Below are 23,820 nucleotides of genomic sequence, written 5' to 3' on the forward strand. Positions count from 1 at the left end.
AGAGGTGGCTATCAGCGTCGGCGCAAAGATGGAATCGAAGCATCGGACCAGGTGTCTCAAACGTTATATTCATCACCCCCTGAGTCTCCTCGCACTCCGCGTTGTGCAGGACGCAGCCCAACGGGCTCCATCACACCAGTATCGCCCAAGCGAGGGATCTTGCCCGTATGCTATCCAACAAAGCGACCCCTGTTGCAACGCAAATCCCCATCGGTATCACCACCCGTCGTTGCGCTTGGGCTCCGAGCTGGAGGCAGGATTGTATCCCGATTCAGCACTCCCCCAGCCGTCGTTTGCGGATGTGCTCGGTGCGCTTCCCCAGCCGTCGCTGGCGATCTTGGTACCTGCAGAACCGTTGTTGGGAGTTTTGACGACACTTGCCCAGCCATTGCTGTTAGTGCCCTTGGCGGCACTGGTCGAGCCGTTGGGCTTGTCGCCTTTGGGAGCGGCGGCTTGCTCGCCGCCGTTCTTGGGCACGGCCGGGACAGACACAGTCTCGGTATTCTGGGCAGCAGCCTTGCCCTTGGCAGGTTTCGGGACCGGTGCCTGGGCCGGGGTCTGCGTGGGAGTGGTGCTGCGTTTGGTCTCTTGCATGGGCTGGCGCTTTGGGCTGGCGCTGCGGGGACCGCCTGCCGCGTCAGCGTTGGCTTCCTTGGAGCTGACCGGTGCGCTCTTGGCTTTGCTGCTGCTGGCAGCGCCTGGGAGCCTGGGATTCGCGCTTCTAGGGCCAGCAGTGGGGCTGGGGCTCAGCTCCTGGTTGCTTGCCATGATGCTCTGGCCGCCATCGTGAGTGATTCGCTTGCGAATGGACACGAGCATGCTTGTGCGGCCCAGCTTGGTGATCTCATCCGAGCCGTCGTTGCCTGTGCGCAAGAACACGCCGGTCGGGGCAACAACGAGGGCTTGGCCCGTTCGGAATTGGGCAATCCGGTCAAAGGTATCCTCGGCGCGCCCGCCATCGTGACCAATGTAGTTTGAAAGGTACTTCCACCAGGCCGGCGACGAGAACCGATGGACCAGAATGAGCTGGGAGAGCTCGAAGAGCGAGTGGGGCAAGTTTGTTGGATCTTGCGTCGAGATCACAGTCCGAACGCCCAAGTGGCGAAGTTGGCGGACGATGAAGAGCAGGTAGTTGACAAGCTTGGTTGCCGAGCCGCTCTTGGTGAGGTACTGAGTTGATTGAGTCGGACGAGGCGATCGAGGCGATCGAGGGGAAAGCGAGAAACAGGATAGTTAAGCAAGAGCCTCGGCCCATCAGTGGCCAACAGTGGCCAACAGTGACCATGCATCCATCTGTGTCGATGGATGAATCTGCGGCCGTCGCTAGTTACCTTATGGGCCTCGTCAAAGACGACAATCTTGCCCGCCGACATGGGCTTCTCGATGTACATGCCAATCGCCACCTGGAACAGGCCGCAGGCTGAAGCCGAATCAACAAACGGATCTGAGAGGTCGAGAATGACCAACGAGCCCTGACGGAAGAGCGACTTGATCGACTGAGGGACATGGCTTTCGTGGAGCTGCCCGTTGGAAGATCGCTGGGCGATCTTCTCGATCAAGAAGCTCTCAAGGAGCGATAGACGCATGCTCAGGGGCGAGAGCTGCTGGGCCGTGAAGGACTGGTTCCGCAGCTCATCCTTGAATCGGTCATAGTCGAACTGATCGCCCATGTCTCTCAGGATGCTCTCGACCACCTCCATGTAGAGCGGCTTGGCGTCTTCGTTGTCGACAGCCATGAGCGACAGCATGCGCGAAATGTTCAGGTCCTTGACGGACAGGAAAAACGGACGCACCGAGACGTTTGGGATGCCGCTGTAGACCTTCAGCATGGGCTGGTAGTTGGAGGGGGAGACCAGCACGGTCACAGGGATCGACGCCTTGTTGCTGCCGGTGGCACTGCGGCTGCATTTTTCTGCCAGATAGACGGCCTCGCAGGGCTGTGTGCCCTCGAGTCCGCCAGAGGCATCAAAATGGCAGACCAGACCAGAGAGGGGGGCTTTCAGGGAGCCGATGCGGCGATCCGAGATCAGATATCCTTCGAGCAGGGTGGAAAGGGTGTGCGACTTGCCGGAGCCCTGCACACCGCAAATGACAGCCGAGAGCGGCGTGTTGGTGTTGACGTAGACTCGCGAGTCGTTGTCGGCGCTCACCTCATGAGAGGGGCCCATGAATCCCGTTTTCTCGCCGAGCAGCGAGTACTGATCGCTGATGTAGATGGGGTGACTGGGGTCGCGGGACCGGTCCAGAACGTCGCGGGTGAAGATGGGGCAGTTGGAGACTTCATGCTCATGGGCAAACTGGTTGGTATGAGCTTTGTCGTTGAGGAGCGACCATTCGCTCTCCGAGTCGGCGCCATCATCCACATCGGGCACCCACGAAGGCACTTCGCCCAGCGGATCCTCATCCTGTATCTGGGAGCTGAACTCGACCAGGGTCCGGAGCGACGATGGAACGATCGTCGAGACCATCCCGGTTTTGATGGCGCCTTTCTTGCCCGGCTTTGCGTGGGCACTTGAAGACAGCGGTGCCGGGACATTTATGTAGGCACTTGCGTCAGGGCTGCTGCTAGTCGGCGCAGGAGCGGCGCTCTGAACGGGTGGTTTACTCTGAACGGGTGGTTTGTTCTGGACGGGTGGTTTGCTCTGAGCAGCGACCGGCTGTGCAGGCCGGGGAGAGGGGCTGCGGCTGACCGGGACGCCGATCGATGCATTGGTGGTGACCGAGAGGGTGCCGTTGACGCTGACGATGTTGAAGTCGGCTCTGTGGTGGGCAAAGGCAGCCATCAGCAGCTTTCTGGGAGACTTCGCATCATGTTTGGAAAATATCTTGGGGCTGTCATTCATGGCCTTCTTGATCTCCGGGAAGGAAACAACCTGATTGTCGGGAGACAGGCTGAGGAAACGGGCGTTGAGGTAATGGACAATGAAGCTGTACTTTTCAACCGCGGTGGCCTTTGCACCAGTGTCGTCTCCGAGGGGGCTTGCGGAGATCTCCTCTGCCGACGACAGAGACGGGCTCACACGATCGGGAACGACAGTGCTGAGCTTTGTGGTGATGTCTACCAGGCCATTAACGTCGATGATCCTGAGATTGTGTTTATCGGCAATCGTGGAGAGATAGGTCTTGAGCTTTCCGGGGATCACAATGTCCTTCTGTTTCAAAATCATGCCGAGGGTGGTGGCCGGGTAGATTCCGTTTGGGGAGGCTTTGATCCCGTCCTTGATGATCTTGACGACCTTCTTCTCGAGGAACTTGTTGGTGCTGCTCTGGCCTTCGGTGCTCATGGCGGGTGGATTCGACAGGGGAGGAAGCGCTGTTGGAAACAAGCGGATACGCGACGCTAGATCGGTGCAGATGCGGCGCTAGACGGGAAGATATACTGCGCTGGATCGGTGCGGACGCGGCGCTGGATCAGCAAGCGGGCGGCTCGAGCTGCCTTGGCGAGGGCGGGGAGATGAACAGAGCCAGACGGGCCAGGGGAGCAAGACGGGCGACCGCGGCGGGATTTTCGTTTTTTCTGCGGCGACGCGTGCGCAGCAGCCGACACGGGCGCCTGGATCCAGAGCGGACAAGGGCCGGGGCGTGTGCTGCCCCGAGCAGATCGGATTCATCATGGCCGACGGCGCATTCACCACGGCCAGCGGCTGCATCCGGAAGGACGGGCTGTGCGGCGATGGGGTCGGACGCAGATTCGCAGGAGCAAAGCGCAGACGGCAGGTGCAGCACAAGCGAGCTCCGGCGAAGCGCAATCGGGATGCTCGGAGCCATGCAGGCTGCACTCGATTGTCCGGCGAACAGCCTCCGACGTCATCGCTCCCGCCGCGATTGCAGCGAGTATCATTCCCGGAGCCCTTGTGTTGCCAATCAAGCGGCAATCAAGCACGAAATGGAATGATCGACTGAAGAAAGTGCAGTGCTGTGGACGACTGCAGATGCCCGGTGTGCAAGTGGGCACATGCGTCATGCCGCCAGGGCGAGCAGGAGGGCATCCACTCTGAAGTTCCTTGCGCTTCTCGAATCTATCTGGCGAACTGCACCGTTAGACGACTCGGCAGCTCGAACGAACGCGATTTGTGATTTGCGATTTGCGATTTGCAATTTGCAATTTGCACCGCTCGGAATGCTCCAAAGGAAGACCCTCAGGGCCATCATGGCTGTCGGCGAGAATCTCCGATGCCATGACTACACCGCTTCCATCTCGATTGCCTTTGTCGCATTCGTGTCCCGCTACCACGACTCGGCCGAGAAGCTGGATCTGCATTTCAGCATCGTCAATCTCTCGTCGTTCTCGTCCATTACGTTTGTGTGCTCGGTGGAGCTGGCCTCGACCTTTGCCCAGATCCACCGGGTGGTGCTCGGGGCGCTCTTCATGAACCTCCCGCTCAGCGACAACGATGTCCATGAAATGACCGTCGCCTGGTCCGAGACCGGCGACTTCCAGTCCAACTTTGCATCGCTTACGTTCTCGTCCAGGGACTTTGGGTCAGGTTTGTGTCTGCCGTGAGAACCACGCCGCCATCCCATGTTTTGTACACGCTGTCCTGCCCTATCATGAACATGCCTTGGCCCTTCATGCCATTTGGTGACTGTCTTGCTCTCGAACACACCCATCGATGCACCCATGCCGTCCTGGAATTCGTGGATCCCTCTGCTCACGAATCCAATCTTTTGCATTCACCAACGCCTCGCAACCCAATGTACCAAACCACATTCCGATTCGCACACCGACACCCGTTTCCGTGTCCAGGGCTTTCGCCCTTCGTCGATGAGCTCGTCCATCTCCAGTCGAAAGCAGTCGGATTTGCCGGCCTCTCCCCGGCCGAGATGGCGCTGGTCAACATCGAGGGCTCCGTCACGGCCTTCCTCGAGTCGCTGGCACAGCACCCCAACTTCCGCAAGATGCCCCTCGACAGCTTCAACGTCATCTGCCCCGAGGACTACCAGCGTCTGCTTGTGCTCAGCAACGCCAACAACCTCTCTCCTCAGCCGCCTCGCAAGAGCGACCAGTACCTGGCCAACATCTTTGTCCGCACCGTCCAGAAGCACCCGCGCATGCTGGCCCTGATCCACGAGACAAAGTCCATCACCTACGAGAAACTCTTCCATCTGTCCAAGCTGATCGCCCAGCATCTCATCGAAAAGTGCGGCGTTCAGGCCAACGACCGCGTCGCCCTGATGTTCCCAAAGTCCATCGAGGGCTTTGCCATCATGCTCGGTGTGATCCTCGCCGGCGCTGCCTATGTCCCCATCGACAACGAAAAGACCCCGCCCGAGCGTGCCGCCTACATCATCATGGACTCGGCCTCCAAGGTCTCTGTCATCGTCGACGACGCCCTCTGCGACAAGGTCTCGGCCGAACTCGACAAGCTCGGCGTCTCCGGCAGCACCATCCTCCTGACCGTGCCGGTTCTGTACTCTGCCGCCCGCGATCTCTTCATCTCCTCTGGCTCACAGAGCATCTCCATCACCATCGACGACCTCCCTGTCGACCGCAAGCCCTCCGATGGTGCCTACATCATCTACACCAGTGGAACGACGGGCAAGCCCAAGGGCGTGCTCATCAGCCAGGGCGCCATCGCCAACCTGGTGGTGGTCGAGCGCGATCTCTTCCAGCTGTCGCCCGGCGATCGTGTCTTCCAGAACTTTTCCCACAGCTTTGACTTTTCGATCGAGGAGATCTGGATGGCGTACTCGACAGGCGCCTCGCTGGTCATCCCGACCAAGGACATGATCTACGCCGGCCCCGATCTGCCCAAGCACATCCAAAAGTACAGCGTCACCGTGTTCTGCTGCGTCCCGAGCCAACTCGGCATCCTCGTCGGCGAGATGCCCTCGGTCAAGATGATTGTGCTGGGCGGCGAGGCTGCCCAAGAAAATATTGTGCAGCGCTACCGAATGAGGGGCCGCAAGATCTTCAACACCTGTAAGTGCTGTTGTTGTGTGGAGTGGTGTGTGGAATGGTGCGGTGAACCTGGGGGCAACCAGAGTCCCGGTGAGACAGACGATGCTCGATCTTCCACACATTCATCACATACTCATCACACACTCATCACACACTCACCACACTTATCCCACTTGCGCTGCCCCAGACGGCCCCACCGAGACCACCTGCAGCTCCACCTACCTCGACATCTCCGAGCCTGTTGAGAAGATGACCATCGGCCGGCCCTTCATCAACTACACGTCGTACGTCGTCGACTCCAAGAACCGCCTGGTTCCCATCGGCGCCATGGGCGAGCTCGTCATCGGAGGCAAGAGTGTCGCCGAGGGCTACATCAACAGGTGCGTCCGACTACTCGCCCCACGAACTGCTCTCGATTCTGCCCCTCGGCTCGCTGCTGCTTCCGTGGCGCTGACGCTGCATTCTCTCCCCATACAGAGACGACCTCACTGCCGAAAAGTTCATCCACAACCCCTTCGATCCCAGCGGACGCATGTACAAGACCAGCGATCTCGTCAGGTATGCTGTCGGTCTCGATCGTGTGCACCATCATTGCTCCAGCAAATGTGCCTGTCCCACTTGGCCCTGTCGAGGGTGGTACGCCTTGGCCATGACCGACACATCGCTATGAGCTCCGTGTCTCATCGACATGCCATGATGTGTGCTCTGGTCCACAGATACACTCCCGAGGGCAACATCGAGTACTTTGGCCGCATCGACTGCCAGGTCAAGATCCGCGGCTTCCGCGTCGAGGTGAGCATCGCACGCTGTCCTGTCCATCCTGCCCGCACTGCTCGTCGATGATCGTCGATGATCGAGCCATGCCCATGCCGCGGTTGGCATGTCGATCCATCAACTTTGCATCACGGCACCGCACTCTGCGATTTCATCTTACTGACCCACTCTGGGGTTTCTCTCCCCTCGCTCCCCCCCCCCAGCTCGGTGAGATCGAGTCCAATCTCTCGGATTGTGACGGAATCCAGAGCGCCATCGCTCACGTCTGGACCGCCCCGAACCCAGACACCGGCAGCACCGAGCAGACCCTCGTTGCCTATCTGATGCTCGAGACCTGGTGCCACGAGATCGACGACCGCAAGATCCGCGAGAAGCTCCGTGCCACTCTGCCGCCGTACATGATCCCCTCGGTCTTCCAGCGCATGCTCCCAGAGGACGTGCCGCGCCTGACCAGCGGCAAGATTGACCGCAAGAAGCTGCCTCCCATCACTGCTCCCGTGAGCGCCGATAGAGGCATTGGTTCCGGCTCTGGCGCTGGCTCTGGCTCTGGCTCCAGCCCGACCGCCGCTTCTGGCTCCGAGAAACCTCGCCCCAAAAAGTCAGTCGATGGCCCAGAGCCCATGAATGGCTCGATGGAGGATGTCATCACTGCCGTCTGGAAGGACCTGCTGGGCAGCGATCGTATCGCCAATACCGACAACTTTTTCCACGACCTTGGCGGACGTAAGTGCCCCACTCGGCTCGCTGTGACCGCCTTGCAATCATGTATGAGCGACGAGCAGAGTCTAATCATGGATCTCGTTCTACTCCCCAGACTCGTTCCTTGCGGCCAAGACCATCGGTGCCCTGCGCAAGCATCCTCGACTGGCCGGACTCAGCGTCCGCGACCTCTACGAGAACCCCACCATCGCCCAACTCGCCACTCTGGCCGCCCCCGCCCAGGCCGAGAACCGCACCGATGAGCGCAAGAGCAGGCGCTTCAGCAGCATCAAGCGCACCGCCAAGGTCCACCGCCCTTCGCTTCCGGCCAAGGCATTCTGCGGCCTGATTCAAGCGTCGTTCTTGTATCTCTCGACCTTCTTCGGTGGCCTTCCTCTCTACCTGGGCATGTTCTATCTCTACAACTTCCAAACTACTATGGAGCTCTGGACTTGGCACTATGTGCTGATCACAGCCATTCTCTTCCTCCTCGTCACCTCGGTGGGTCGCATCTTTGCGATCATGTTTGTGGTTGTCCTCAAATGGCTCCTCCTCGGCCAGATGCGCGAGCGTTCCGTCCCCGTATACTCCTTCTTCTACCTTCGATGGTGGATTGTCAAGACACTTTCTGGTAGCCTTGGTCTGACGGATCTTCAAGGCTCGTTCCTGCTCCCGTTCATCCTTCGTCTGCTGGGATGCAAGATTGGCCGTGACTGCAACATCTTCAGCATTAGCGTTGATGGATTTGATCTGATCGAGATTGGCCACGGATCCACCATCGGCAACAATGCCACGATCATCGCTCACGAGTTTGCCAACGGATACGTGCACTTTAAGAAAATCAAGATTGGTGAGTGTCGCTGATGGAGGTTGTCAGTAGTGTGGTTGTTCTTGCCGTTGTTGGATCTTTCAGCCGCACTCGGCCTGGGCGATGAAAGTGGTCTGCCAATGAGTCTGTGTTGGAGTCATCCCCGCATACGACCCAAACTATCACACTGACATCACTGGCCCTCCCGTCTCAGGCGAAAACTGTGTCGTCGGAGCCAGCTCCGTTGTCGAGGCCGGCGGAATCATGAACGACGGCTCCGAGCTCATGGATTCGTCGCTCCTGTCGTGCAATGACGTTCTCGAGGCCAACCACTACTGGGGCGGCTGCCCCGGCCGCGACCGCGGCAAGAAGCAGCCCTCCGCCAAAGCCCGCTCGCTCTCCGACGGCAACTTCATCTATGTCTTCACCTACTCGATCTTGATGATCCTCGCGTGGTTTATGGCCCAGGTTTTCAAGGGCCTCACCTTCTATCCCGGCTTTGCCCTGTACTTGTACGCCAGCTCGGTGTTTGGAACCAAGAACCTGATCTGGGCCTTTGCCCCTGCTGCGGCTCTGATGTAAGTCGACAACGGCGATGCAGGTTTCTGCTTTGGTCCGCAGCTGGCGCGAACCAGTGGCTGGCTCAGCATGCCACGTACATTCAAGCATGCGTTTCCATCACCGACATTGTCGCTGACTCTGTTTCCTCTGGATTTCCAGCAACATTCTGTTCTCACTCTTCCTGGCCATCGTTCTCAAGTGGATCCTCCTCGGAAAGGTCAAGGCCGAGCGTATCCCGGTGGTGTCGTTCACCTACATCAAATACTATCTCTTTGATGCCTTTGTGAGTGTAGCTTGCATCGCCGTCGAGGATTCGGACTGCATCAGAAGGCTTGCTGTGTCCAGTGTCTTGTCTGCGATGCGATGCGATGCGATGCGATGCGATGCGATGGGACTTGCTCACATTCCTCTTGTCGATGGCCACTTTCTTCAAACGTAGTACCATGATATGCTGACCTCCTTCAAGACCGTCTTCAACACCCAGTATGTGGTTCCCTGGCTCCGCATGATGGGCTGCCGCTTGGGCAAGTTTTCCGAAGTGGCATTCTTCAGCCCGTTCCCTGGCGAGCTGCTGACGGTACGTTGTCCTTGACATGCAATCTTCTGCCACTCCGAGCCTGTTTGGCCATGCTCAGGACACTCACTGTGCGCTCTGATGATTGTAGACCGGACAAGGATCCTTCATTGCCGATGCCGCCGTGATTGCTCCGCCCTACGTCTCGAACGGCTGGTACAGCACCGGACCCGTGCACATTGGCGACAAGAGCTTCGTTGGCAATGCGGCTGTTGCTCCCGCATACACACACATTGCCAGCGACTCGCTTCTGGGTATGTTGTGGAAAGAATGGACAGACGCATGCTGCACACTCCTGCTCGCTTTCGAGGCAAACGACATGATACTGCGTCGTATGGCTGCGTATCCTCCAGTCCTGCCTCGAAGCCTTCCTCGTGGCTCGTCGCTCTCGTACGGTGCAGCTCCGTGACTGACAAAACCCCACCTGCATTGATCCGTGGCTCCAGGCGTCGCCTCCCTGCCGCCGAGATGCCCTCGTAACCCTGAGGCTGGCGGATACTGCATCAATCAAGGCGAGACCTGGCTGGGCAACGAGGCTGTCCGCATCCCCTTCCGCAACAAGGACGGCAACGACCGCTTTGGCGATTCGTCGACCTACCAACCCTCATTTGCGATGAGACTGCATCGCTACATCTGGGGTGAGTGACAGTCTCAGTGCTGTATGATGATGATGAGTGTGTGTCGGTCTCGGTGGAGAGCGTACTCGAGGCAGTGGGAGTTCCTGCTTGCTGACTGGATCCTCCACGTATCCTGCAGAGGCCTTCCGTATCCTCGTTCCCTCTGCGATCTCGGCCGCCTTTATGCTCTTCCAGCTTGAGTACTTTGCGCAAGGTTTCCTTGACAACTACCTGGACCATGTCCAGAAGATGGTTTTGTTCCCTGCCCTCGTCTGCTTGCTCGGTGTCTTTGAGCTCTTGCTGCTGATCGTGCTCAAGTGGATCTTGATTGGCCGCTACAAGAAGACGGAGCAGCCCATGTACTCGACCTTTGTCCGCCGCACCGAGTTCCTCACGGGCATGCAGGAGCAGAATGTTGCGCCCTTCCTCGGGGCACTCATGGGTGAGTGCAGCAGACCGCACGACTTGCATGCTTGATGTGCAGGCAGGGTTCAGAGGCAGGCGGGCGATGCGGTGGCCATGGCGCATCTTGGTGGCTTGAACTGCATGGATGTCAATGTCGGCCTGTTTCATTTGCTGACCTGTTGGTGATATACTCGGTTCCATCATGCAGGCACACCCTTCATGTCGATCGTCTTCCGCATGCTCGGCGCCCGGGTCGGCAAGAATGTCTTCTGGGCCACCGTTGACTTGACCGAGCACGACCTGCTGACGATTGGCGACAACTGCACCGTCGGCTCCTATGCAGTCTTCCAGACACATCTGTTCGAGGACCGCGTGATGAAGCTCGGCCCGATCGAGATCGGCAAGAACTGCAACATCCGCACCCGCACGATCGTGCTCTACGACGTGGCCATCGGCAACGAAGTCGACGTCAACCCGCTCTCGCTCGTGGTCAAGGGCGATAGTCTCCCCGACAAGACCACCTGGGAAGGCCTCCCGGTCCAAAGCGGCCAACGGCGCACAGACGAAACCTCCTCGGACCCAGAGGCAGATACCATGGTCGAAATCGAACCGTCGATTCTGTGAGGGGACAGATCAGCCACCAGTCCCGAGCCAAGCCACCGCGGATTTATTCCACCGATTGGGCCTTTGTCCGGCACAGCTCTTCGCTTTGATCAGTCCGCCGCCCGCTCTCTCGGTCAACTCCCAGATATTGCTGGCCACATGGCCCACGCCGATCCGCAGCACCATACCCACTCTGGTGTGGTTAACTGGCTTCAAGTCCCTGCTTTCACAAAACCGTCCCGATGGGTCTCTTCTCTTCCGGAGCAGCTTCACGGCAAGCTTCTGATGCAATACGCCGCAGCATCTCTCCCTGCTGCGTCAAGCGCATGCATGCAAGTCCTCAACGCCGTCCCGTCTCAAATTTATACCGCGGTCTCCGACACAGCAGCATCCGTGCGTCTCTCGTGGATTCCCAGCCGCCTTAGCATATCGGATCCGGCCGCGACCAAATACGCAGGCGGTGCTGCGGCCGTCTGTGTCCCGGCCATTGCTCTTCCGCTGGCAGCCCCCGTTGTCATTGCCGCTCTGGGGTTTGGCTCGGGCGGCGTTGTCGCCGGGTCGGTCGCGGCAGGCGTACAGTCGTCGATCGGTTGCGTCTCGTCTGGAAGTGCCTTTGCTCTGCTTCAATCTGCCGGGGCGATTGGGTTCTCGGCAGCATCCCAAATCGCCATGGCGACAGCCGGGGCTGCGGTGGGAGCAGCTGGCTTGGCGTTGGGCGAGCTTGGTCGACGGAAGTTCGGTAGGCTGCAGGCCGCTGAAGCCAGAAAGTGACTGTCCCGTTTCTTTCTGGATAGACTGTAGTAAAATGAAGTGGCCTTTGACATATCGCGGTCGATTCCATGAGAGGCCATGGCGGATCTGTTTGGGCCCTTGTCCGGCTGTGTTCGACCGGGCCTTGTTGGGGACAGCAAGGCGTGACCAGCTGCGCCACCGGGGTGTAACTCAGGCCAAGCACATGACGCGCCGCCCATGCGCAGCACCTCGACGCGTCTGGATGTGCGGAATCCCAAGCGAATACATGGTCAAGACGAGGTGAATACTTGGTCAAGACGAGGTGGATATTTGGTCAAGACGAGGTGGATACTTGGTCATGACGAGGTGGATATTTGGTCATGACGAGGTGGATATTTGGTCAAGACGAGGTGAATACTTGGTCATGACGAGGTGGATATGAAGTGAATCCCAGCCGAGTATCGAATACGGGATTGTGACATGGTGTCCGTGCTCGTCCGTTCAGTGTTTGCTCAGTGCTCGTTCTGCGTCGCACGCCGACCCTGCCGGACACTTGTCCAACGACCCTCTGCGCTCGTGCCTCCAGCTGCGGCTCTGGGTTGCTTCTTGGCAGCAAGCCGGTCTGGTTGCCATCCTCCCCGCCCCCCTTTCTCGACCCAAGCACCGCTCTCGCCCGGCTTCGCCTGGACTTTCGCCGTCCTTCGGTCTGGTCCTTTCGTCTGCTGCGTCGCTGCCGGTCCTCCTCAACCGGTCTCTCTGAAAGCAGGTCACCCCCGGCGCCATGGTTTCGCCGCTGCCCATTGATCCGTCCAATGTCCAGTGGGCCATCCACCACCAGAGCACACGCATCGCCCCGCAGTGCGCAACAACGGGCATGTCTCCTGCCAGCATCGTTACCAACTCGGGTGACTATGTCGTTGCCCTGAACCGATGTCTCTGTTTCCCGTCGACGGGCAACTCTACCGGGAGCTGCCAGTACTTCTCCCTCGTCACCGCAAATAACACCATCGAGACGGTCGATTGCGAACAGGACACAAACTGCTTGACGAACTGCAAGGTCCTTGCCCAATATTCGACCCTCACCAACAGCCCCTGCACCACCGACCTCTTTACGGGGCCCTATTCTATCTTTGACTACACAACAACTACGTAAGCATCTGCTTGATCGCCAACGACTCTGTCCGCCCTGCGCCGTCATGACTCTGTCTTTCCAGCGGCATCGGCTCGGCTGTTCGCTTGGTCTGCTGCTGATCTCCGAGCCCCACCTGCTCACCTCGCAGCTCATGGACCCATCTGCGCTGGCCCTTGTCTCGCCCACACCTGTCGGCCCGATCGCTCGCTGACTCCTTGCTTGCCCTCGCTCTCCGGCACAATCGCCCCGTCTCGTCGCCATGACCGACATCCAAGTTTGTGGGATCCGGGTTTCAAGACCAACTACTTCTATTACTATGCCTTTGCCACAAACGACCCCTCCTGCACGACCATCAGCCAAGCCAACAGAGTGCCTGTCTATCCCAATTGCACCCAGATTCTTCCGGGTGTCTCTGCGATCACCCTACTGAACCCGATCAGTGGAAACGTCGAGCGCTACGCCTGCACCGACCCGGCCTGCAATTCTTGCCAAATCGTCTCCTCCACCACTCCAAATACCTTGTGTGGGGTCGATAGCGCGGACTCTGGAACCTACTTTAGCGAGTATCGGAAGGGCGCCATCATGAGCGACCCTTCTCTCGTCCTTCCGAGCCACTTTCCAAACCAAAGTGCGCCCGCCGTCTCGGCCACGGCGGCTGCGCCTGGTCCAAGCTCCTCAACCTCCACTTCCACCCCTCCATCGGACTCGAGCAACGCCATCCTGATCGGAGGCGTCGTGGGCGGCATCGCGGGTGAGTTGTATTCCGTGGCAGCGTTCCGCCCAACATGGAAGATGCGGCATGCTTGAGGAAATGGCCTATCGAGCCGCGCCATGGACAGGTCCAACTCCCGTTCATGACAGGCATATAGGCAGTGCATCGCCTTCGCATCGCATCCATTCTGTTCCCGATCGCTGGCTGAGATATGCAATATTGGGTCCCCAATCTGTTCTCTCAGTGATTGCCATCGCAGCAGGCGCCTTCATCTTGTGGTATCATCGGCGAAGCAAGCGACTGCAGCAACAGGATGCGCCGGTGCTCCCATCGCTCCCAAGCGCTGCGACCCAAGCCACGGCTTCCAGCAATGACAGCGTTTCCATCTCTGCCTCAACTCAGCCTCCATCACATTTCGTTCCTGACACTCTCGCCCCAGTTCCGGTGCCCGGTGCTGTCCCTGTGTCTGGCCCTGGGTTCGTGCCTCCTGGTCCTGGATTCGTTCCTCCTGGCCCCGGGCCAGTACCAGGCTCCAATGATCCCTATGCCCACCAATATCGTGCTTCTCAGATGTCCAACCTCGGACCTGCAGCACCATATCCTCCAGGCATGAGCTCCTCGCCGAGAGCATCGTATCTCGGTGATCCCGCCTACTCTGGCTCGCCGCAGTCTTTCCAAGCTCCTCCTTATACCACCAACGACCGCCACGGCAACCGAGGCTCGTTCCAACCGCCTGTGCATCCGTCCCAGCTGCCAAGCTATCGGGCATCGATGATGTCCCAGCCAAGCAACACCCCGGTCGTTGTCGATGAAAAGTTCCAAATCGCCAGCTTCCAGCGCGGCAATGCCGAGCCTGAGTATATTGCTTACACCAATGCTGCTGCTGGAGGCTCTCGAACATCCTCCGGGTATTCCTCCCAAGGAAGCCTCAGTTCCAAGTATGTTGCTGTTGTTGAAATCCCAAAGGTCCGCCCAACCGATCTTGCCCTCACTGTCGGAGACGTGGTCATTCTCCAGCGCGGCTTCCAGAACGGGTTTGCACAGGTATGGTCATTTCAGTGTCCATCGCGCGCGAAGGATATCCGTGGCGACGGCCGATTGCACTTGAATGCCATCGCTTCGGTCGACTGACATCCCATTCCATCCCTCCCAACAACCCGATTCGCCGTTTGGATGGACAATCCACCGTCAGGCATTCAACCAAACTACTGGCATGTCGGGTGTCATTCCAGAGCACAGCGTCAGGCCGCTGGGTCCGGAGCGGTATTTGCCCTCCCAATAGTAAGAGAATGTCATTGATGTCATTGTCCAGGACAATCCAGTCGCGTTCGCCGTTACAATAAATCGTGAGGCCTGTCTATCTTTCTCATGTTGGCGGAGAGGTGCTGACATATCTGTCCGAAATGGAGCAATATCGGCTCGTTCCGGGCTGCCCGCACTCTCAACTGTGAAACGGAGACGGGGCGTTCCGCAGGTTATTTTCCTGTTCTCCCCACCCGAAGCATTAAAAATGGCACATCAAGTAAAGCCCCCCACGTGATTGAAAACCGGAATTCTATCCACCATGACCACAGGTTCCTGGTTTGATTCAACTCTTCTGGCTGTCGATGCTTTCGTCGATTTTGGAAGCAATAATTCGATCGTGTGTTCCAGATGCAGTGATGTCCCCGGGCTCGTGAATAACGATCGTTTTGCTCTTTCGCCTCATGGCAGTGCCGCCTCTTTCCAGGCTACCCAAGAGTCCATGCCCGCTGTGCCCCAATTGTCCTCCGAGGTCACCGAGGGCACCGATTCCCTTGCCTTTGAAAATATGAGGCTTGGCTTTGGCTTCCTTGAAGTTGTTCAAAAACGTCAGTGCTGTCTCCTTTGATCCGAACTCGAGCGTGAGCTGAGACTTGTTGTTTCGGAGCTTGACGCTTCGGGCAAGTGCTTTGCCACCTTCGGGATCTGATTCGGAGTCACAGGGCTCGCATTCACATGCCGAGAAGCGGAAGCTTGCCTGGACGGTGCCATCGAGGCTGGGATCGCGAAAGTCGATGATGTCCAGGGTGACAAACACCAGGACAGTCGATGACATCCAAGCACCTCCGAACTTGAGACCTTGGACGCCGCAGTCATATACGTAGGTAATAATGTCTGCAGACAACATGCCCTGGCTTCGGATATTGGAATGACCCGAGGACGTGTGCATGGATTTGGGGGCTCCCGACTTTTCACCTTCGCCAGGGTCAGAGCGGAGGACGCCGATGATCCTGCCTGCAAACAGCGCTGCAGGGACAAACGACGAGATCATGACGATCAAGCAAGCCAGGATCACGCGGCCCACGGTGAAGAGTGCTTGCGAGTCCAAGCTTCCGGAGAGAATGTAGACGATCGGAAGGCACAGCACCAACGTCAGGGAGACCATGTAGCTGCATATGCCAATGACCTTGGACTCTTGGAAGCGCTCGTGAGCACCGCGGGTGAGATAGGCAAAGGCCACACACCCGAGCATGATGGCTCCGTTGATGACGTAGAGGACAATCTCGGGCACCACCGTGGACGAAAACGTCGCCGTGCATACCAGCCCGTAGAAACTGCCCTCGACCTCGGCCGTGGGGCCTTCCACGGCAACCCATGCTGCACACACCACAATCTCGGCAACCAACACGACAAGCGTCGCGAGGATGAGTTTCCAGTCCGGCGTCTTGAAGACACGCATGCGTCGGTTTTCAAAGATCATGTAGATCCGCACAGACTTCATCAAGAGCATGCTGCATGCAGTTTGGCGGCAAGAAAGAGTACCAGCAGTCAGCGAGTGAGCGAGCGAGCATGCGGCTATCATCCAAGCCGACAGGCAGTGCGAGGGCTCATGAAAGAGAAGATATCTCTCGAGCTTTGGGGGGGGGATAATGATCCTCTTACGACAACAAACCTGAAGATTGAGGAGAAGGCAATGACCGGGAAGAACATCCGGCTGGAGCAAACCAAGGTGCTGGGCTCGGCGGAATAGAATAGTGCGCCGATTTGACCAAAAACTAGAACCGATACCAACAAAAGTCAGATCAAAACTCCGGGTAGTATCACGGCCTTCGCTTGAACTGATGGCGCACTTCCACCTTGAGCTCGGCTCTGGCTGTCGGGTTCCAAAAAAATGTGCGTCGACTCAACTTACGGGCCCCGACAACGATTATGTAGCAACAATTCGGCGAAATAGCTTTGATGTTTGGCTTTTCTCGAAACACGAACAGCATGGCCAGGATGGCGGCGTTGATGAGCCCAGTGATGCTCAGGAACGCCATAATGGCAGTGTTGTAGGACTCGACGCCGTAAAAGAGGATCATGAATGGTGCGGATGGCTCAGAGCAATCCAGTTGCATGTTGTTCATGAATCCAGCATCGCAGATGCACTGAGTCACTGAGGAGTCTTGAAACGGACCATCGACGACGCAGTACCCGTGCTTGCAGGAGTTGGCGGTTATATAGGTCCCATTAGCGTCAAAGTACGGATTGCATGGAGAAGATGCATCAAAGAGCACCTTTCCGTTTTGGGTGACCAGTTTGAGTGCATCATACGCAAAGCGTCGAAAATCGGGATCCTGGAGATGCATGTATTTGTTTTGAAGATAGAAGGAGCCGGTTGAAGGCGATGCTGTCGATCGATTCGAGGGTTGCTGAAGGATGATGGCCAGACACATATATGGCGTTAGGGCCACCAGTTCACACATACTCAGATCGATCTGCCGTACAGAATCATCAAAGACAGACACTTGCACAAGCCGTTCATAGTATGTCGCGGATTACCCACCGTCTCTGTCCCGCCAAAGAGCATCCAGAAGAGGAAACGAAGTGTGGCACGCATTTGAGCTTCGGCGATGCTGTAGGGCTGGGAGTCTTGCCGAAGGAGAATAAAAGACGGTTCCATGAACGGATATGCATTTGGCGTGGTGGTGTCGATGTAGGTCGAGCGAATGTATGTGCCGATGTCGCCCGAGAAGTGTCGCAGAGACGAAACGTTTGTGGTGCTTGCTGTGGAAAGGGCATTCTGATGAGGAAATAAGGGAGAATGGGTGATCGATGTCCAGTGAGCTGACTGGCCGCTCAGGGACACATGCGTATGATTGGACTGCCGGTCATGCCCTTGCCAATTTATCGCTCAAGCGGTGTTGTCCGCAGATAGAGTTTCTCACGGTCGCTGGTTTATCAGTACAGCTGTTGGAAACTCACCGACATCGTGTATATGGATGGGGCAACGACATCGCCGTTGCGGTTGATGATGTTTGCGATGGCATACAGGTTCAGCCCTGAGGCGAGAGAGGCCAGGGTTGTCGAGGCCGACGGGTAGTCGACAAAGCCGATCGAGTACGGAGTGACCTGGATGCCGTCCGAGACAATTGTGTTGCTGGAGCCGTAGAATGCTGCAGTGGCCGGGCCCCATGTCGAAAGCGGGTACGACAGGGAGTTGCCCAAGTTCAGAGTTGGGTCGATGCTGTTGAGAGCATATAGAAAATTGGAGGCAATTCCAGAGGAACCGCTAATGGCGATGACCTGGATACGCGCGTTGATGGAGGTCAGTGCAGGGTTGTGCTGAACCAGCCGAGTGTCGTTCCAGTAGACAACCTTCCCGGTGAAGATATCGGCGACATTTTGCCGCGTGAGCGTAAGATTGGTGACATTCAAGTGATAGATGACGGCCACGGAGCTGAATGGGATCGGGATGTCAGGGATCGTGTCAATGCATGGCTCTGGTGGTCGCACGATGGTTGCGTGCATCCAAGAAACAGTGAGCAACCGACAGATTCCGCCCAGGAAATCAAGGAGGATGAGCTTGCCTTATAACTGAGGGGACTGGGACAAACTGCCCGACAATGTTCCCAGGTCCGACAAACGTGACATTGGAGGGCACGTTATCGGACGCTGCCCAGGTCAAGTTGGTCGATCCGGCGACGAGGGCCGCACGACCCGCTCCGGAGCCGATTCCAGTGTAGGCATAGTTGAAGTATGGATCGTAGGTTGAGTAGTAGTTGGCCAGCGCCGAGTAAACGGCCGCCGGGGCATTCGCACCAACACCCAGGAGCGTCGCCACGCTTTGGACCCATCCGTCTGTCGCGGTTATGCGCAGAACGAGAAGATTGCTCAGGTTACTGAGCGCATAGGTAATGGCAATCGCGAAGGGGTGGATGCATCCCAGAAGGAAATTACGCAACAGCCATACCTGCACATCGGAAGTAAAGCGATGCGACCAAACACCAGGCCAGGAGCCACCGTGATGCATGCGGGAGCATGATGTGTATCGCAGCGTAGTATCTGCGCCAACAAGGGTCTGATCGCTTCAGTGAGAATCACCACCAACTTTGGATGAACCGGATAGCGGCGCTCAGATCGAGACGGGGGGGGGAGGAGGAGCGAAAGCTAGAGGTCGACTACCAACTCGGATAATATCCGAGGGAGTGGTCCAGTCATCAATCTCAAATATGATCCAGTGTCCTGTTTTCCAATCAACGGCGGTCCTGATGAGCAACTGGTTCAATGACGCGATGCCAAGGGCGAATATGCCAGCACGATTATGCGGCTGTCCCTTATGTGTCTGTCCCTTCATTCAAGCGATGCTGTGTCAGCTTAGCACTGTGGCACTCATGGCAAGAAGATGTATTCAATCGATTGGCACGTTGGAGCGACTGTCTTCAGTGCGTGGAGGCAAATGACATTCAAGACTGTGGCACTGTTAGATGCTTTCCACATATTGTGCGGGGATGTGACCTACGGCTGAATTGCGCTTGAGTGCGCATGGCGCGATTTCATCCACTTTATTCAGAAAAAACGGGACAATACAGCGGTTTCCATGAACATGTAGTATGTGATGTGCTTGCGTCAAGCGAAGCCACAAGAAATAAAACAGATCACTTTGGCAGCCTCCGAGTGAAGACCGCCGGTCGCTCTCCGGTCTCCACAATCGACCTGCACACTGGTCTCGGAGTGCCAGCGGTGAATGGTGCTCTTGGACACACTGAATATGGAGGCAACCTTACGCAGGCTATGGATGAGGGCGTAGCATCGCAATGCGGCGGTGCGAAAGTCGGATGTGTGGCGAATGGTCATGGCCAGCGCGCGATGGTATTGGGTAACTGAATATTCGATGAATGGTCAAAAACACGGGTGTCCCGTTTTTTATTGGATTGCCTGTAATCGCAGCTGGCCTCGGGTTCTTCCACTTCTCTGATTCAACGAACAAACCGAATGCATGGTGGTTGCAATCGACTGCCTCCTCCAAAAACAATACATCTACCATCGATTCTCTGTGTGAGATGACATCAAGACTTTTGGCTGATCGGGAGAGCTATTGCAAATGCAAACATTTACGGCATTTCCAAATTTTGTGGCGACTCGTCACCTAGTGGTGCTGAGGCTACCCTCCGTGGTGCTCACACAGCTATCGTGGCTTGAGCGAACCGAATCAATAGTGCCAGATTTATGTTCTTTCGAATCGTTTTCCTTTTCCTTTCCACCTGTGTCGATTTTGCTGAGCATCCCATAGATGGTTTTGTCTCGCTGAATTGGCCCTCCGACTCCGCCGACTCCGCCGATTCCGCCGACTCCGCCGACTCCGCCGATTCCGCCTACGCCTCTGCCCAATGTGCCACCCGTCTTGGCCTTGGCTTCGGCATAGTTTTCCAAGAACGTGAAGGCTGTCTCCTTGGCACCAAACTCGAGACTGTAGGTGACCTTGCCCTGGCGCAACTTGACGCTCCGGGCCAAAATCTTATCGGCGTTGGGGTCGCTGTTCGGATCACACAATTCGCACTCGCACGAAGAGAATCTGAAGCTGGCTTGGATGGAGCCATGAACATCCGCTTCTCGAAATTCGATCAGGTCCAAGGTCGTGAGAACAAGCACTGTCGAGGACACCCACGCTCCTCCAAATTTGAGTCCCTGCAGTCCACAGTCGTATGCATAGGCGACGATGGCGGCCTTGGTCATTCCCTGACTGGTGATGGCAGAGCGATTTGTGGTGGTCGGAGAAGACTTTTGGGTTTGTTTCTCGCTGTCGGGTGCATCGTTTCTGCTCTTGAAAGTCCTGATGAGCCTTGCGGCAAAGAGGATGACGGGTACCAGCGACGACACCACGATCACCAAGCATGACATCATCACTTGTCCGAGCGAAAACAAGTCCTGCGAGTTGACTTGATCCGAGAGGGCATAGATCATTGGAAGGCACAGGAGCATCGTCATGGAGACAAAATAGCTGCACATTCCGATGACTTTGGACTCTTGGAAGCGCTCGTGAGCACCGCGGGTGAGGTAGGCAAACACTACGCATCCGATGAGGATAAATCCGTTGAGGAGGTACAAGAGTATGGAAGGGGTCGTTATTGATCCCTTTTCAGTGGAGCACACCATGGCGTAGACGCTCCCTTCGATTGAAGGAGTTGGGTAGTCGATGCCGATCCACACGGCGCAGTAAATGACTTCCAGGACGACAATGATCCCCGTGGCCAGGATCAGCTTCCAGTCTGGGGTCTTGATCGTGCGGATGCGCTTGTATCCAAAGATGATGTAGATCCGAATCGACTTCATCAGCAACATGCTGATGTGTGGATGAGATACGATCAATTCACAGGTAACTGGAGCAAAAGTGCCTGGATGTACTCGGCGATGCGATCTTACCTGAAGACGGAGGAGAAGGCAATCACAGGCAGCAAGATCCGTCCTCCGCAAACGAGGGGGCTCGGATTGGCAGAGAAGAAGAGGGCGGCAACCTGTCCGATGACTGCGAGCGACGACGATCTGTTAGTGCGTTGAAGGTGCTTTAAGCCAATCGTGGGGCATGTGGGAATCGAGCAACGGTGCACTCAACTGCGCGATGGATGCACGACTTACGAGCGCCCATCATGATCACATGGCAGCAGCTTGGAGAGATGGCTTGGACGTCCGGTTTTTTCCTCCAGAGGAAAATGAGAATCCATATGCCAATGTTGATGAGGACAGCGATGGCCAGAAAAGCGATGACAACGATGTTGTACGAGTCGATCCCGCCAAAGAGCAACATGAACGGGGACGCCGGCTCAGAGCAATCCAGACGCAGGTTGTTATAGTATCCAACATTGCAGATGCACTGGGCTTGGCTAGACGACTGGAACGGCCCGTCAACGATGCAGTAGCCGTGTTTGCATGAATTGGAGCTGATGTAAGTAAGGTTGGTGTCAAAGACCGGATTGCACGGAGAGGCTGGATCAAAGAGCGGCTGTCCATTGTGCGTGACAAGCTTGAGGGCATCGTAGACGAACTGGCGTATATTGATGTCTCGGAAGTGTATAAAGTTGTAGCGGTGGAAGTATGTGCTCGCCGAAGGCTGCATCACGGGCTCGGCTGGAGCCACCTTCATAGCACAGCAAGTGCGGTGGTTGTGAAAGGGAATGTCAGCACATAGTATGCTCCGTCGTGCAAGCCGCAGTACAGGCTTCGACACGGGGTCTGAGGAAGGGATCCTGTCGCAGAACAACTCACCGTCTCTGTTCCGCCAAATATGATCCAGAACAGGAATCGCAGGGTTGCCTGGATCTCGGGGGCGGTGAGTCCATAGAGTTGCGAGTCTTGTCGCAGCATAAAGAGCGTGGGCTCCATAAACGGGTAGGCATTTGGCGTGGCCGAATCGATGTAGGCCGACTGAATGGCATTGCCAATGTCACTTGACAAATGGCGCAGAGCCGACATGTTGGATGCGACTGGAACCGAGAGAGCGGCCTTGAAAGAGATTGTGGCGTGGAGAGTACAATGTTGTGAGATGGGAGAGATGCGCTTGTGGGCGAGATACACTCCGAGAATGAATCTCGAATGTGCAAGAAACACCTTGGGGGTGCAGCGCTCATCCAATCTCCTCCAGCTCAGGCTGAAATCAAGGAAAGATAGTCTGACGCAACTGCATGCTAACTCACCGACATGCCTGTTACGGAAGGCTGCACAATCTCGCCGTTTTTGTTGATAATGCTGGCAAAAGCATAGAGATTGAATCCGGAGGGCAGTAGAGACGCCAGAGTTAGGTTGGCGAATGGGAAGGCGATGTATCCGATAGAGTTTGGAGTGACCTGGATCCCGTCGGACATGACGGTGTTGTCCTTTCCGTAAAGCGGAGGGTTGGCCGGCCCCCAGGTTGGAAGCGGGTAGCTGGATGGATACGACAGATTCAACGAGGGATCGATGCGGTTGAGTGCGTAGAGGAAATTGACCGTCATCCCGACAGTGCCGGCATTCACGATGGTTTGGACCCGAGCCGTGATGGTGGTCAGGGCTGGGTTATTCTGGACGAGCCTAGGGTCGTTCCAGTAGGCGATCTTGCCAGAGAATATATCCGCAAGGTTCTGTCGGGTGAGCGTGAGGTTGGTGACGTTGAGATGGTACACGATCGCTATGCAGCTGAAGAGTCCGAAGCGAATGACGCAGCCGGAATCGAACGCATCGCCACAAGACATGCCACAATGGCATGAACAACCGAGGTGAGACAATATAAAATGGCCGCGAGTTAGCCAGAGCTACCAACGGAGGTGCTGAGGCGGTTATGGGGGGAGGGTGTGTTGACCCTGGGCGATGTCTGAGGGCAATATCAGCACAGGTGCAAGTAGCCCCGCATACACAATGTACTGCACGCCTAGATTCAAGCTGGCTCACCTCATGATTGCCGGAACAGGAACAAAGTTGCCCGAGGTGTTCCCAGGGCCAGTGTACGAGACATTGGACGGAACATAGTCTGAGGAGGCCCATGTCAAGTTGGAGTTGCTGGCGATGAGCGCAGCGCGCCCAGCGCCAGTCCCGACATCGCTATAGGAATAGTCCCACAGAGGATCATAGACCGAATAGATGGATGCCAGTTGCTGAAAGAGCGAAAACGGGGGATCGGGACCAGCGCCATCGAGTATGAGCTTTGTCTGCTGGCCAGCGGCGCCTGAAGGGATCAGAATAGACATGGGCAGTGTGATTCTTCGTGCATGAGGGGCTTCAGGGACAGCACAAGCAACGAGCACTCGAGTATAGTGCATGGCGATGTCCGCTACAATAGATATCTACCTGAGCATCCGAGCGCAATGGTTAGCACAAAGCACCACCACATAATGATTCGCGTTCGAGATGGAATGCAATTGGCATGAGGGAATGAAGCCGAGAACAGCATTGAGCAACGGCTGGCGGATGGGCCAGAGCGATGGATGAGGGATGATATGCTGCGAGCGATCTGGCACGAATGTCCTGAAGCGACCTTGGGCCATATCAGTTGGTGGGGTCTGTGGGACGAGTCCCTGTGGTTCATTTATAGGGCGGGTCGACGGAGATGC

At 56.8% G+C, this 23,820-nt stretch overlaps 5 protein-coding genes across 5 annotated transcripts; 2 read left to right on the top strand and 3 right to left on the bottom strand.

Moving 5' to 3' along the window:
• Positions 1 to 34: 34 nt before the first annotated feature.
• On the bottom strand, positions 35 to 3,470 carry BJ171DRAFT_458114 (uncharacterized protein). Its single transcript, XM_053108370.1, has 2 exons — positions 1,332 to 3,470; positions 35 to 1,170 (listed from the first exon to the last, which is right to left on the bottom strand). Exons 1-2 carry the CDS (start codon positions 3,282 to 3,284, stop codon positions 217 to 219), a joined length of 2,907 nt encoding a protein of 968 aa, XP_052968048.1. The 5' UTR covers positions 3,285 to 3,470; the 3' UTR covers positions 35 to 216.
• Positions 3,471 to 4,150: 680 nt separating this feature from the next.
• BJ171DRAFT_580613 (uncharacterized protein) lies at positions 4,151 to 10,964 on the top strand (the record flags this gene model as incomplete). The annotated part of the gene is made up of 14 exons (XM_053114051.1): positions 4,151 to 4,487; positions 4,748 to 5,923; positions 6,090 to 6,282; positions 6,380 to 6,460; positions 6,619 to 6,694; positions 6,880 to 7,399; positions 7,491 to 8,225; positions 8,398 to 8,761; positions 8,904 to 9,027; positions 9,184 to 9,321; positions 9,410 to 9,572; positions 9,765 to 9,956; positions 10,075 to 10,377; positions 10,549 to 10,964. The coding sequence occupies 14 exons, from the start codon at positions 4,151 to 4,153 to the stop codon at positions 10,962 to 10,964; spliced, it is 4,818 nt and encodes a 1,605-aa protein (XP_052968049.1).
• Positions 10,965 to 12,299: 1,335 nt separating this feature from the next.
• BJ171DRAFT_55769 (uncharacterized protein) lies at positions 12,300 to 14,954 on the top strand. Its single transcript, XM_053113107.1, has 4 exons — positions 12,300 to 12,824; positions 13,083 to 13,558; positions 13,764 to 14,563; positions 14,712 to 14,954. The coding sequence occupies exons 1-4, from the start codon at positions 12,457 to 12,459 to the stop codon at positions 14,799 to 14,801; spliced, it is 1,734 nt and encodes a 577-aa protein (XP_052968050.1). The 5' UTR covers positions 12,300 to 12,456; the 3' UTR covers positions 14,802 to 14,954.
• On the bottom strand, positions 14,955 to 18,783 carry BJ171DRAFT_614102 (uncharacterized protein; the record flags this gene model as incomplete). Its single annotated transcript, XM_053115311.1, has 7 exons — positions 14,955 to 16,272; positions 16,434 to 16,536; positions 16,674 to 17,097; positions 17,307 to 17,543; positions 17,726 to 18,200; positions 18,358 to 18,601; positions 18,714 to 18,783. 7 exons carry the CDS (start codon positions 18,781 to 18,783, stop codon positions 15,108 to 15,110), a joined length of 2,718 nt encoding a protein of 905 aa, XP_052968051.1. The 3' UTR covers positions 14,955 to 15,107.
• A 1,081-nt stretch (positions 18,784 to 19,864) lies between these two features.
• On the bottom strand, positions 19,865 to 23,529 carry BJ171DRAFT_567254 (uncharacterized protein; the record flags this gene model as incomplete). The annotated part of the gene is made up of 6 exons (XM_053113459.1): positions 19,865 to 21,083; positions 21,164 to 21,266; positions 21,377 to 21,875; positions 22,004 to 22,240; positions 22,432 to 22,909; positions 23,162 to 23,529. 6 exons carry the CDS (start codon positions 23,527 to 23,529, stop codon positions 19,886 to 19,888), a joined length of 2,883 nt encoding a protein of 960 aa, XP_052968052.1. The 3' UTR covers positions 19,865 to 19,885.
• Positions 23,530 to 23,820: the final 291 nt, after the last annotated feature.

Source organism: Polychytrium aggregatum, assembly GCF_025602895.1.
Source record: "Polychytrium aggregatum strain JEL109 chromosome Unknown BJ171scaffold_13, whole genome shotgun sequence".
Lineage (NCBI taxonomy): Eukaryota > Fungi > Chytridiomycota > Chytridiomycetes > Polychytriales > Polychytrium > Polychytrium aggregatum.